The sequence below is a fragment of the Lutra lutra genome, chromosome 11 (genome assembly GCF_902655055.1).
Source record: "Lutra lutra chromosome 11, mLutLut1.2, whole genome shotgun sequence".
In the NCBI taxonomy this organism is placed as follows: domain Eukaryota; kingdom Metazoa; phylum Chordata; class Mammalia; order Carnivora; family Mustelidae; genus Lutra; species Lutra lutra.
Window position 1 is genome coordinate 13,285,865 of NC_062288.1, and position 13,786 is coordinate 13,299,650.

Sequence of the window (13,786 nt, forward strand, 5' to 3'; positions counted from 1 at the left end):
TTATAAAAATGATATAATTACATATTTTTCCTTTCTCCTCTTGGCTGATTTAAAAAGCTATTGCAGTATACAATCTGTATATAAGTGTAGTGTTGGGCCTAGAACATATAAATGTAATGTATTTAACAATAATTGCACAAAGGGAGTGGATAAGGGCAAAAATGTGTACTGGATTGAGGAAAGGACATCAGATCCAACTCAAATCTTTAACTCAAATCCATATGTAGAAATTAGGGAAAAAAGATAAAATGAAAAGATTAATATAAAAATTCTATAAATATGTATTTGCTCTCATTTCTTTTATCAGCTGTCCTGAAATATTTAATATAACATATTATTTAGAGTAATAATTATAATGGTGTATTGCTGAGTTTATAATATATATAGATGTGAGAGAGAAGAGTAAAGTTTCCATATTTCACTGTAAAAAAACAGTATAAAACTGAAGACCATCTTCCCACCCTTCTTAATTCTGGCAAACATCAGATTGTTCTCTATATATAGGTCTGATTTTGCTTTTCGTTCACAAACATTTATTCATTTGCTTTGTTTTGTTTTTAGATTTGTTTGTTTTTAGATTTCACAGAAAGGTGGAATCACATGGTATTCGTCTTTCTCCAGGACCCTCTAGGTCAATCCATCTTGTAGCAAATGGCAAGCTCTCATACTTTTTATGGCTGGTAATATTCCTGTGTGTGTGTGTGTGTGTGTGTGTGACCTTCTTTATCCATTCATCTATTGATGGACACTTGGGTTGCTTCTCATATCTTAGTTATTATAAATAATGCTTAAACAAACATAGAGGTGCAATATTTCTTTGAATTAGTGTTTTCACTTTCTTTGGGTAAGTACCCCATAGTGGAATTATGGGTGAAAGGTAGTGGGAGATACAGGCTTTCAGTTATGGAATGAATAAGCCACGAGAATAAAAGATGCAGCATAGGGAATATAGTCAATGGTATCGTAATAGTGTTGTATGTGATAGATGGTGGCTATACTTGTGAGCACAGCATAATCTATAAAGTTGCTGAATCACTATGTTGTACACCTGAAACTAATGTAACATTGTGTGTTAACTGTACTCAAAAAGAAGCTGAAGTCAATAAAGTTGAAGCTGAAGTCTGATAAAGTTAAGGTATATATTATAGGCCCTAAAGAAATCAGTTTAAAAAAAAAACAAAACTCAAAATGTCATTGAAAGTTATGACAGAAATTAAAATATTATACTATAAAATATCTACTTAATACAAAAGAAGACAATGAAAGGAACCAAGGACTAAAAAAGACATGAGACACATAGAAAACAAAAAGAAAAATGTCAGGTGTAAATCCAACCATATCAATAGTACCTAAGTATGAATGGTTTAAACAATTCAATCAAAAGGCGTACATTTTCAGAGTGAATTAAAAAAAACAGGATCCAACTATATACTGTCTACATAAAAGACACTTTATATTCAAACATGCAAATAGGTTGAAAATAAAAGGATAAAAAAGATGTACAATGAAAACAACTATCATAACAGAGAATGCAGGTCAGTGGGTTAAGTCTCTGCCTTCAGCTCAGGTCATGTTCCCAGGGTCCTGGGATAGAATCCTGCCTGCTTCTCTCACTCTCTCTGCCTGCCACTCTGCCTGCTTGTGCTTGCTTGCGCTCTCTCTCTCTCTCTCTGACAAATAAATAAAATCACTTTTTTAAGTATTTTTTAAGACTTTATTTATTTGACAGAGAGAAATCATGAGTAGGCAGAGAGGCAGGCAGAGAAAAAGGGGGAAGCAGGCTTCCGTTGAGTGGAAATCCACAGATTTTTAAAGATTTTATTTATTTATTTGAGAGAGAGATTGAGATCAGAAGTAGGCAGAGAGGCAGGCAGAGAGAGAGAGAGAGAGAGAGGGAAGCAGGCTCCCCGCTGAGCAGAGAGCCTGATGTGGGGCTCGATCCCAAGACCCTGAGATCATGACCTGAGCTGAAGACAGAGGCTTAAACCACTGAGCCACCCAGGCGCCCCTAAATAAATAAAATCTTAAAAGAGAGAGAGAGAGAGAGAATGCAGTGGCTATACTAACAGCAGAAAACCGATATTAAAACAAAAAAAATCTAACTAGAAATAAAGAATCTTCTCTTTCTTAAGATGATAAAGGGATAATTCTTAAAGATGGTATAACAGGGGTAAGCATATATGCGTGTAGGAACAGAGGTCGAAATATATGAAGCAGAAACTGACTGAAAGGAGGGACAGACAATTCCTGAATAATGGCCTGAGATTTCAACACCCAACTTTCAATAATGTGTATAGCAACTCGGCAGAAGATGAAAAAGGAAATGTAAGAATTAAACAATGGTAAAAACAAACAAACAAGACCTAACAGACATCTCTAGCATATTCAAAAGAATACACATTCTTAAGAACACAGAGAACATTCTGCAGAACTAATCCCATGCTGGGACATAACATAAGCCTCAGTAAATCTAAAGGAGCTGAAATCAGTTAAAGTATGTTTTTTCAAACACAAGGAATGAAATCAGAAATCAGTATTAGAAAGTTTGAGAAATACATACAAATGTGGAAATAAATAAAAACACTTTTAAATAACCAAAGTTCTGAAATTAACCCTTACATTAATGGCTAATTGATTTTGAACAATAGTGCCAAGAAAATTCAATGGGAAAATATTAGTCTTTTTACAAATGATACTAAAGCAACTGGATATATCCATATGCAAAACAGTGAAGTTAGACTTCACACCTTACAGGATACTCACACACACACACACACACACACATTCTCTCTCTCTCTCTCTCTCTCTCTCTCTCAAAATGGATCATAGACCTGAATGTAAGATGTAGAAACTATAAAACTCTTAGAAAATATGGGAGTAAATATTCATGTCCTTAGATCAGCAATGGTTTTTTAGTACAACACCTAAAGCACAGGTAATCAAAGTAAAAGAGACAAACTGAGAATTCAGGCTCCATTTTTAACTGCTGAGTTCTTACAGAATATAGAACTCCATTTCAAGGTCTCTGTAGGCTTTGAATACACCATTTTGTACCTCTTTCTCCTTCATCATTAATCATTTTAGAAAAGTTCTTCAAACATCAGTGGTGTTCGGTCCCTGTCAATCACTGCTCATGTTCAGCACTACCAATAATACAACTAAAATACTTTTTAATGTAATAACTACAATAAAATGATAATGAAAAATGTTTTCATTTGAATAAATCTGTGAAATCATAACCTTAATATTGGCTGTAAGAGAGAGGGAACACATATGGAGAGAAAAAAGGAAATTTTCAGATATTCTCGGGTCACAATAATTTCAAAATCACTGAACAGTAGAAGTGGAAACCCTCCATTAAATTCCTCTTAATCACTGAGATGGAACTTATGAGTAATATGACAAACTGACTACAAAAAGGCTTTAAAGGGATAAAGAGTTCTTTGGTAAGTTGGGAGATCAGGCTTCCAGTTCCGGAATGAATAAATCATAGGAATAAAAGGTGCAGAGTAGGGCATATAGTCAGTGGTATTATAATCGTGCTTGGGTGATTACGACATTTTGCAACCCTTTGTCAGGTTTTAAACTTTTATCAATTCATTAAATAGGATTCCTTATGCCTATTACTTCTCACTGCTCAAACACCGACATTTCTGTGTAACTCTTCTGTGACACTGGACACAATTTACCTTAAACTGGACTGGAGGACCTCCTTGAATGCTTCATAGCTTTGTCTTTGCTGATTCACTGTTTTCCATCACACTCTCCCCTTGCCAAATACCTAATACAAGACTATGCGTATAGTAAGGATACATAACATAGTCTTGTACAGAGAGAGACAGAGAGGGAGGAAGGGAGAGAGAGAGAGAGGGCAAGCACGTGACAGCCATCAATTACTATTTACTAAATGAATGAATGTCTGACTGAGTGAATAGCGATTACATTCTCCTTTGCCCTGAACCACGTCTCTCACATTTTCACAAAAAGATCAAAAGAAGGCTTTTTTCTTTAACATAAATTCTACAGTCTTATTTCCATCAACATCAATCAAGTAATGTCCAAGGCATTCCAGTTGGCTAGCTAAGTATATTTGTGTTATAGTTCAAAGAAACTGGTGCCTCCAAATTTCTTAGCTATATTCAAAAAAATGAATGTAAACGCCAGTAATGTTGTGCTACGCCCTTAGTTTTTATTTGACATTTCAGTGGGTTTCCTCTTACGTAGTAAGAGATGAGGTTTCTTGCATTAGGATTCTTCTAAACTCACAAAATAAAATATTACTCCCCAATACTTTGTGTTTTAATATAAAATTGAAGGTTTAAACTCTCCATTTTTATTTCATTTAATCCCTTAAAATTCTTAAACCTAAAGCACATTATTTCTTCAAAAATTTAAAGTATTATCCCCAGATATCATAAGACAAACACATACATAATATATCTGAATTTACTCACCACCTAAAGTACATCGTGTATGTTTAGAGATACATACAAAATTTTTTTTTTTTTTACTCCTTTGTCTACCAGGGATTATTTCCAAACATATTGTTTTGTCTAGATCTTCATCAACTGTTTTCCAGTTGCAGGGAACACTGCATGTATGTGTGTTTCCCAACAGTGTAAGCACTGTGTGAGCACATAATTATGCTTGAGGTGTGTAAGCCCGCCAGGACTACACAACCACATTTCAATAAATATTAGCTAATGTCATGGAGAAGGCAATCTTTAAAACGCATCAACAACGTGTGGGTGTGGGTGTGTCTGTGTGTGTGCCTGCACACACGTGCAGAAGCACGTGCACGCGTGAGTGTAGAAAGGGCTTAAAAAACAGCTTTGTATTTTGGGGTGATTCTGACACTTACTATATGAATTTTGAAGGAATTTTTTTCCAGATGCTCAGATAGTTTGCCAGAATGTGCTAAAAAACCAAATTGCCTGGAGAATATGAGCTAGCCTAGAGATTAATAAAACCTCCAACTTCACAGGCTTCCACAAATGATGATATGAAAACAACAGATAATTTGAAGCTATCAAATATTTCAATACTTTGCTCTGTTTGCTTCTATGACATATTTATCCCATACGAAAGATTTGCTAAAGGAGTTGTAATGGCCTTCTGGGACAGGAAGAAGGTTTCTGTAGAAAATGTTAAATTAATTTTGATGGTGATACAAAGTTAAGGAAGGGTTGTTAAGGGATGGCTTGCTGCCACGGGGTGGGGTTTTGTTTTGGTATCCTTTTAGAGCCTGCAGGTGTTTGGCACTGGCTAAAATCAGGGCCAGCTGTGATATTTCAGTTCTGATACTTCCCTCCCAATAGTTCTCAGAAGTAATGCTTCGGGGTGATGTCTTACACCTGATGGATTCAACTTGTGTGGTAGAAATGTGAAGACTGTTAAATAACACCAGTTTGGCGACACCCGTTGCCCTCTCTTCCCCACCCATGGGTCATGGCATCAAGGAGGAAAAAAACAAAAAAAAACAAAACATTAATCAGAGATTCAGTCATTCATATCTATGTATATTTTAATTGCGCAGTTCAGTCGAAGAATACACTTAGAATCACCAGATACACGGTCTTAAGCAAAATACAAAAAACAGGATCACACAATCTCTTTTGATTCTCATGGTAGATAATGATGCTGTTAACTGCTCTCATTGGTGGGATCCATACCTATTTTCGTAGGAATCTGAATAGTTTCTATTAAAAGCTGCATTTTCTTTTAAGTTTGTTTGGGTTGGAAAACCTCAAACCACAATGCATTTCATGCACATGTTCCCCAGGGTATGTTAAATAGGACCATACTGAGGTCATCTAGCAAGTTTTTTAAACTTTTTAAGAATTCCTTTAATGTACTGCACAATCTTGGCCTGGTTAAAAAAAGATATTTTAAGAGAGCACTTAAAAAATGACTCTTAAAATCTACATGCAGATAATCAATATTACTCAGTTCTACAGAATACACAGAATTTTCCACAGATAATTTATCACCGAGGGAGAAAAGCAATAAAACTACCACTAAAAAGCTTTTAGATCAAAATTTCTCTAAGCTCTCAGTAAATACAGACCAAAACCCGCACAGTATTCTTGACTGACTTAACAGTGGACGCTTGGAAGATCCTTCCAACCTTTCAGCATCTGCAGCAGATAATCAGAGGCTCAAAGGTAGACAACCTCTCATCTATCCAAGAAAAAAAATAAATAAATCATCTGCTCCTTCAGCTGAGCCAAAAAATCAAGTTTCCCCAGAACATGAGGCCATGATGAAATTATTTAGGTTAGAAATAGTTTCTACCATCACGTACATTTTTGTTGCCGAGGGAACCCAAACCACAGATGAAAGGCGAACGGCCCACTGGATAAGCAGGCCCCCAGAAAATCCTCTCTTGCACTTGGATGCTTCTGATTGTTTGTTTTTTTTTTTTTTCTTTTTGGTTAGACATAGCCCTCTTCACTTCATCAAAGCCCCACTGCCGGCGCCATGTTCCAGGCCCTGTACTTCACCCAAATCAATTTCCAGTTGAGGGAGCAGCTTGGCTGCGGCAGCGCATGCGCGCGGGGAGCCAGCCACCGGCCAGCCGCGGGGTCCCACGTCTGAGCGCGAGTGGCCGGTTTGCATGCACCCGGAGCCAAGAAGCTCTGCAGCTCATGGGGGAAAAACAAGGGAGGACACCTTAAACGGAAATGACACTTATTACGGAAAACAAAAAATAAGAGGGCTTGCAGCAATCAGGAATGATGAAGGGCTGAGGAGTTCTTGGCACAGAGTGCAAGGATGCTTTTTTTTTTTTTTTTTTTTTTTTTTTTAAAGAATATTACAGCTTGATTTGTAAGCCAGGGATCCCCGGCCCCACTGCCACACTGAATTTGTTTGTAGCCACGAAACAAAGGTGTTTTTTAAACAAAAACATAACCTTTAGCAAAGGTTTTGCTTTTTTATTTAACCAAAATATTACAGTAAATAAGGGTACGATCATAACCGGAGCTAATACCGGGTCTTGCACCTTTACCTCTGGCAAACCCTGCTGCCCTTGATAAACATTATCTCACGTAACAGGACAGTAGAGAGAAAAGATCCTATTACACCACTTTACAGTTGAGAAAACCGAAGCCCAGTAAGTTTATAAAACTGCCCAACAGCTAGGACTCCAGGGTCTTAACCATTATGTAGCGTTTTTCAACACAAGTTTTCCAAATAAAGGCTATACAAAGAGGTTGTCACCCCCACCACTGGGAGCACAATAGCCCCTCCGTCATTTGGAAAACCTATACTTGGTAAGTTAACCAACTCATTCATTCACTGATTCATACATCAATAGCATTTACTCTCTATCTGCCATCTAAGTCGATTTTAAATTTATTTTTTCAGAAAGGAAGAGAATTACTAAAGTCATGCTAAATCCCTAGCACTTGGTACATAAGTACAATAAAGGTTTGGCAAAAACATAACTCCCTGATTTTTTTGCATTTTTACATTCCTTCCAATATTCAAAATGATAAGGGGTTCTTTTTAAAAGAGCCAAGTGTCCTTACCTCTTGGGCCAAACAGTTCTACACACAATTGCCAGAGTCATCCGTGTTAATTTTTAAAATGTAACAATACTACATTGCTCTCTAGTCTTTCTAAAACTCCAGATAAGTTTTATGTGCACGTTTGGTATTTTAAATTGCAAAGAATGAGATTATATATTAAAGAGACCAACTCTACTCTTGGAGCTTGGGTACAACTGTCAGTAATTATCACTGGATGATTAAGAATTTTTGATATTAGAATGGTAACAGTTAGAATCTACTTTTTGGTGGATAAGAAGGCAATTTTCAGGGGCACCTGGGTGGCTCAGTGGGTTAAGCCTCTGCCTTCGGCTCAAGTCATGATCCCAGGGTCTTGGGATCGAGCCCTTTATCGGGCTCTCTGCTCAGCAGGGAGCCTGCTTCCTCCTCTCTCTCTACTTGCCTCTCTGCCTACCTGTGATCTCTGTCAGATAAGTAAATAAAATCTTTAAAAAAAAAAAAAAAAAGAAGGCAATTTTCAGAGACTCCTGGGGTAGTAGCAAAAGTCAGTATCCCGGCTGAGGTAACAGCAATCTTTTCCATTTGAAAAATGAAGTGCTAAAAATATGCCATAGACCAATATTAGAAACTACTGCGGGTCCAAGAGTTGCCATAGGACGATTAAAGTAATGAACCGAACTACAAGGGAAAAGTGGGAATGAAAATCCTACTATCCTATATTCAATCTGAAGCAGCCCATAAGGTGAACAACTTGAAGGGTGGAACCTTGGTTCCTTGTTCATCAAAACCTAGACAATAGGCAATGTTAGAAGATACCCAGAGACTTTTAAAATAACGTTCTTTACCTTGGTGTCTTTGTGCTTGAAGAAACACAGGTTGAATGATGGAAATGCGGATGATAAAACTCTCAGCAATGAACTCTAGAGAAAGGTGCCCTCAAACCGAGTTAAACGCCAAATCTTACACAGCTGGTACCACTTTTCAGCAGGAAAATAATAGTAAAACCCACCCCTTCCCCCACAACAACTTAGAGCCAAAGCTTGGCCTCATTTGAAGCTACAATGTGAGAAAACTGGTCCTCTGGGTCTGGTACATTTCAGAGCATGCGCACTGCAGCCTCGGGGCAAGGAGGCATCGATCTCCAGACATTAACCCGCTGATGCAGCAAGGACCTGGTCACATAAACTCACTATGTATCCAGCGTATCCAGTGGGCCCCCTTATCTCAAATACTTATCGGCCATTGTTTTATTCCGCACAAAGCCTTGCCACATTCAGGATCTTGGCAGGAAGAAAACACAAAGCAGAATTTCTGAATCCATTCATTTTTTTTCTCCAGTAAATATTGTCAACATTGAATTAAATACATGTCAATTCTCCTTGCAGCAGATACTCATGTATTAGATAGGTACCAAAGTTAAAGAGTTAGGTCAGTTTTCAACAAAGTTCTCCTCCCTTAGAAAAATCATCTTCCATTTTCAGTACTTCATTTCAAAGAAAAATCGGTTACAATATGAAGAATCTTTTCAGGCCTATAATTTTGAAGAGTTGGAAGCTGCTAAGATATATGAATAATCATAGTGAAAACTTCGTAGAAAAATGGGGTTCCTCTACCTTTTGGGATTAATATTCGACTCAGAAACAGTAAATTGCTTGCAGTTATACTGATTAAAGTAATAAATCAAAAAATTTTGATAGCATCTAAAAATAATAATTTGAACAATGTTACAGAAAAAAAACTCATTTTTTTCAGGTGATCCTTATTCCTGGGGCCCAAGAAGAAGTCTATAAGAATTGTACAGTACAAACCTCTATTTGAAGTATGATTGATTCTTCATAAATAATGTACTTTATTAATCAAAATATATAAAAGCCTCCCATTTGCAAAGTTAACTCTGACTTGCTTTGGACACTTTAAGATAGCCATCTGGTGAGATGTGGGCTCTAACTAAAAACTATACAAACTATATAACAACTATAAAAGCTGTCATACGTCCTTCTACACAGAATGTTCTCTGACGGCCTGAGCCCAATCTCTCAATTGTCTCCATTTCCGATTTTTCAGGAGAAACAAATGTCCTGAACTCTCAAACTTTATGTAGTGACTGCTGCAGAAATACATTAGATCTGATGGGTGTGACTGTAGACAGCCCATTCTAAATTGATTCTTTTTACTTCAGACTCACAATCTAATGCCACCATCAAAAATCACATTATGTGGGTCTCCTGGGTGGCTCAGTTGGTTAAGCAACTGCCCTCTGCTCAGGTCATGATCCTGGAGTCTGGGATCGAGTCCCACATGAGGCTCTCTGATCGCCAGAGAGTGTTTCTCCCACTGTTCTCTCTCCTCTCGTGCTCTCTCTCTCATTCTCTCTCTCAAATAAATAAATAAAATATTTTTTAAAAAAATCACATTATGTGACGGAAGCCCATGACCAATGGCTCACATATATTTATGTGAATCAAACTGGATAAAGAAAGAGAGGCAATGTCTTGTGTTTTCAACTGCCATGTACTAAAAAGTTCAAAAACCAAACCTGGGGTTCTGCAAATACGTTCTTCATGTCGTTGATTGGGCCATACGCAACCCCGCTGCCTTCGAAGAGGTATAACCACTTGCTGGTCATTTCTTCTTCAAACCTAGGAACAGACCCAAAAAAGAGGCATTTTTTACAAAGAATGTAACACAACATTTTTTCTCATATGGCCCTCTTTTGAAGCAACCAGTAATGACAAGAATATGTTCCTTGGGTTTTCTTTGTTCCTAGTTTTGAGGATGTTGCCTAATAGAAACAACTTGACTTGCCCAGGAGTGTTTAAAATAGCCACCCAGCTCCCATTGTTGGAAGGTCTACCATTAGAGATATAATCCCTCCTATTTCTGTCCCTGTGTGCTTTCTGACAGAGGATCCCTTGCAGAAGACACAGATTGTGTGGGGAATGGTTTTAACTGAGCTTAAATTGCTGTGGTATTGGGGCGCCTGGGTGGCTCAGTGGGTTAGGCCTCTGCCTTCGGCTCAGGTCATGATCTCGGGGTCTTGGGATCGAGCCCCGCGTTGGGCTCTCTGCTCAGCTGGGAGCTTGCTTCCCCCTCTCTCTCTGCCTGCCTCTCTGTCTGCTTGTGATCTCTCTCTCTGTCAAATAAATAAATAAAATCTTTAAAAAAAAATTGCTGTGGTATTGAGCACTTTATAAATACAATAATATAATTGCAATTGGGAGGGGATGTCATTGTGCAAAGTGTTTTTTAGGTCTCAGGCATAGTAGTACATCAGTTTAAGGTAAATTTCTCAAAACAAAAACAAATGTAGTTGTTTTAAAAGAAAGCTATATGTTTGGGGTGCCTGGGTTGCTCAGTCAGTTAAGCGTCCAATTCTTGATTTCAGTTCAAGTCATGATCTCAAGGTCCTAGGATCAAGCCCCGCACTGGGCCCTCCACTCAGGAAGGAGTCTGCTCTCACTCTCCCTCTCTCTCTCTCTCTCTCTCTCTCTCTCTCAAATAGATAGTCTTTAATTTAAAAAAGAGAAATATATATGTTCTACCTCCATTATATTTAAAATATACCAGAATTAACAGCTGCAACACAACTTTAGCTACTTATTTGCACTACTACTTACTAATCAGAACAAATCCAGGCATCTGAAGACGGATATATACCTGTTTAGACAGCAACACTCAAATCCAGCCAAGTCCTTTTCCTCTGTTTTGTTTTTTCTGTAATTTACATTAGACTTCACAGATAAAAAGCTTATCTGAGTGACTTTGTTTTCTCCCTTAGGTCTCAAGGAAAGGGGACCTAATTCATTGATGAGATTCACCGTTTTATATCTCCTCTTGTTAAGACAGTGGAACAGAAGTAAAATCTTGGATCCTCAAAGACAACTCAACAGTCATAATTTGTAATATACGAAGAATATAGAATCACTAATTTTTAAAATAGCAAACATTTCTAGTTAAGTAATTATCTAGGTGAAAAGAGATTTTTTTAGAAACATTAGGTAAAATAGACTATTGGCAGCAAGCAGAAGGCTTATGGGCGGGCAAGTGGAAATATAGTAGAAATAGTATTCACGGACTTCACTCAGCAATCTTAGACATAACTAGAATTAATCTTAGGTTTGCAGATGCCACGGGAAATTATAATGGAGAATGCACTATTTCTTCCACCGTTTACAACAAGGGTGGAAACAATATCAGTACTTAGAGGACACTTTTCTAATCTCACCATTTTGATGAATAAAGATTTTCCATTGTCCATTTTAATTACAGGCGGTAATGTTAACTATGCCTACTTAGTACATAATCAAATACTTCACCTCTACATACTGAAAAGCATTCTCTTATGGGAACACCACCATGCAAGATGAAATGTCTTATATTAATCGATTCTTCACAACCTTATTTTTTTTTTAAAGGACTGTTAAAATCATCTCCTGGCCAAGTCTTCCTAAGACATATATATCACCAGAATGATATATGCTGAAAGAATAAAAGAGATACTTTGAACCTGGAGCCCTTTCAATCTGGGTGTCAATCATTTAAGTTTCCATAAGCAGAGCATTATCGTGGCTAACCTGATAAATTTTCAAGACAAGTGAATTTATCACCACCGGACTCACCCAAGTGGCCTCAAAGATCTGCACAGAAAATGCGTGTCAAGATCCCAACAAACCCATAGCTGCCGGCCTGCCAACAGAAAACTCAGGGGAATAGTTGAAGTTTTAGTATTTATATAAGCTTTTCACCACTGGGCAAGAGAGGGGGATTTATTTCATGTTATGGAAAACAACGGATGCACTTTGGAAATGAGACTGGGGAGCGAGACAGTGTCTGGAGCTACAGTGGTGACCACTGTTTGCGGATGTGCGTGGGCGTGGGCGTGGAAGTGTTCATAAATGCCTTCAACTCCAGCGGCCAGAGACAGAACATTGCAGCATTCTGCTGCTCCCAGAGGACACATCCATCATTTTCTTCTGAAATCTATCTCTTGATCTAAATCTGATGTGGAATCTTTTCCTTTATCTATACGAAAAAGCTGAAAGCGCATGTTTTTATTAACCACAAAATTGCTGCTTAAAAAAAAAATGGAAAGAGCTGTTCTAAATCACTTAGGGCAAAACAGTACTGAGGATAAGACAGGAAGGGTGTCCTTCCATGCAGTGTAGGAAGCCTCAAAGCTTCGGCCTCCTCTGGGCAGTTACTTGGAAAACTCTTAAAACAAGTCAGACTTCATTGTGAACTTGCTAAATCAACCCATATATTCAATTTTAGATTTTTGCTGAATTCACTTCCTGTCAAGTGACTCATTTAGGAAGATGTAACATTAGTACGTAAAGATGGACCTGAGTTTAAATTTCTTAGCATCAAAATGTTGCTTAAAGAACAAACAAAAAACTTCTCTTTAGAGAATGGATTAAAGCTGCAGCCAAATCCAAGACAAGAGAGAAACTAAGAGATAGAGGCTGTGAAGGTAGAGTTGGAAATAATTCTAACATTAATGATTACTAAATGCTGGTTACCATGTCTTGTAGCTTTTCTCCTCACGAGCACATTGTAAGGGAAGTATTATTCTCATATGACCAAGAAGAAATTCAGGTTCCGAGAAATTAACTCGCTGAAATTCATAAAGCTTCCCCCCCTTCACCATACTTTTTTGAGGCATGACAGGCCAATAAAAATGTATATATTTACTTTGTACAGCATAGTTTTTTAGAGTGCAGTGCAGTGCAGTGATTCAATACAATACACATCATGAAATGATTACCACAATCAAATTAATTTACACATCCTTTACCTCATGGTTACCATTTGTGTGTGTGTGTGTGTGTGCGTGCGTGTGTGTGTGTGTGCGTGTGTGTGTGTGTGCGTGTGTGTGTGTGGTAACATTTAAGATCTACTTAAGAACATTTAAGTGTGAAATATGGCATTACCTCCAGTGACTGATTCTCAGAATTTTTTCATCTTATAACTGAAAGCTGGTACCCTTTGCTCAGTTTCTCACCATTTCCCCCACACCCTAGCGCTGGACAACCACCATTCAACAGTCCGGTTCTGTGAGTTTGACTTTTTAGAGTCCACACATCAGTGAGATCCATGCAGTATTTGTATTTCTGTATCTGGCCTATTTCACTTAGCACTTCCATCCTCTATAGCTCAAGATACATCTCCTTACACTAATACTCATTCATTCCTGATGCTTTATGCAAGAGTTTGTTCTGTTCCAGACATGGGGATTACAAAAATAAAAACGTCCCTGTTTTCAAAGATCATACAGT

The 13,786-nt window shown here is 37.7% G+C and overlaps 1 protein-coding gene across 11 annotated transcripts in view; it reads right to left on the reverse strand.

The window, feature by feature from the left end:
- The window catches only part of SUGCT (succinyl-CoA:glutarate-CoA transferase), an 802,332-nt gene that overhangs the window by 393,111 nt on the left and 395,435 nt on the right, over positions 1–13,786 (reverse strand). For 9 of the 11 annotated variants that reach the window (XR_007121423.1, XM_047694504.1, XM_047694502.1 and 6 more), the window contains one exon: positions 10,048–10,150. Coding sequence is in view for 10 of the 11 variants with exons in the window: in XM_047694504.1 (XP_047550460.1) it covers positions 10,048–10,150 (103 nt within the window). In the remaining variant the exon portion in view is untranslated. Of the gene's footprint in view, positions 1–5,519; positions 6,181–8,056; positions 8,432–10,047; positions 10,151–13,786 lie in introns of those variants that run through there. The other 2 variants (XM_047694508.1, XM_047694503.1) reach the window with 2 other exon arrangements.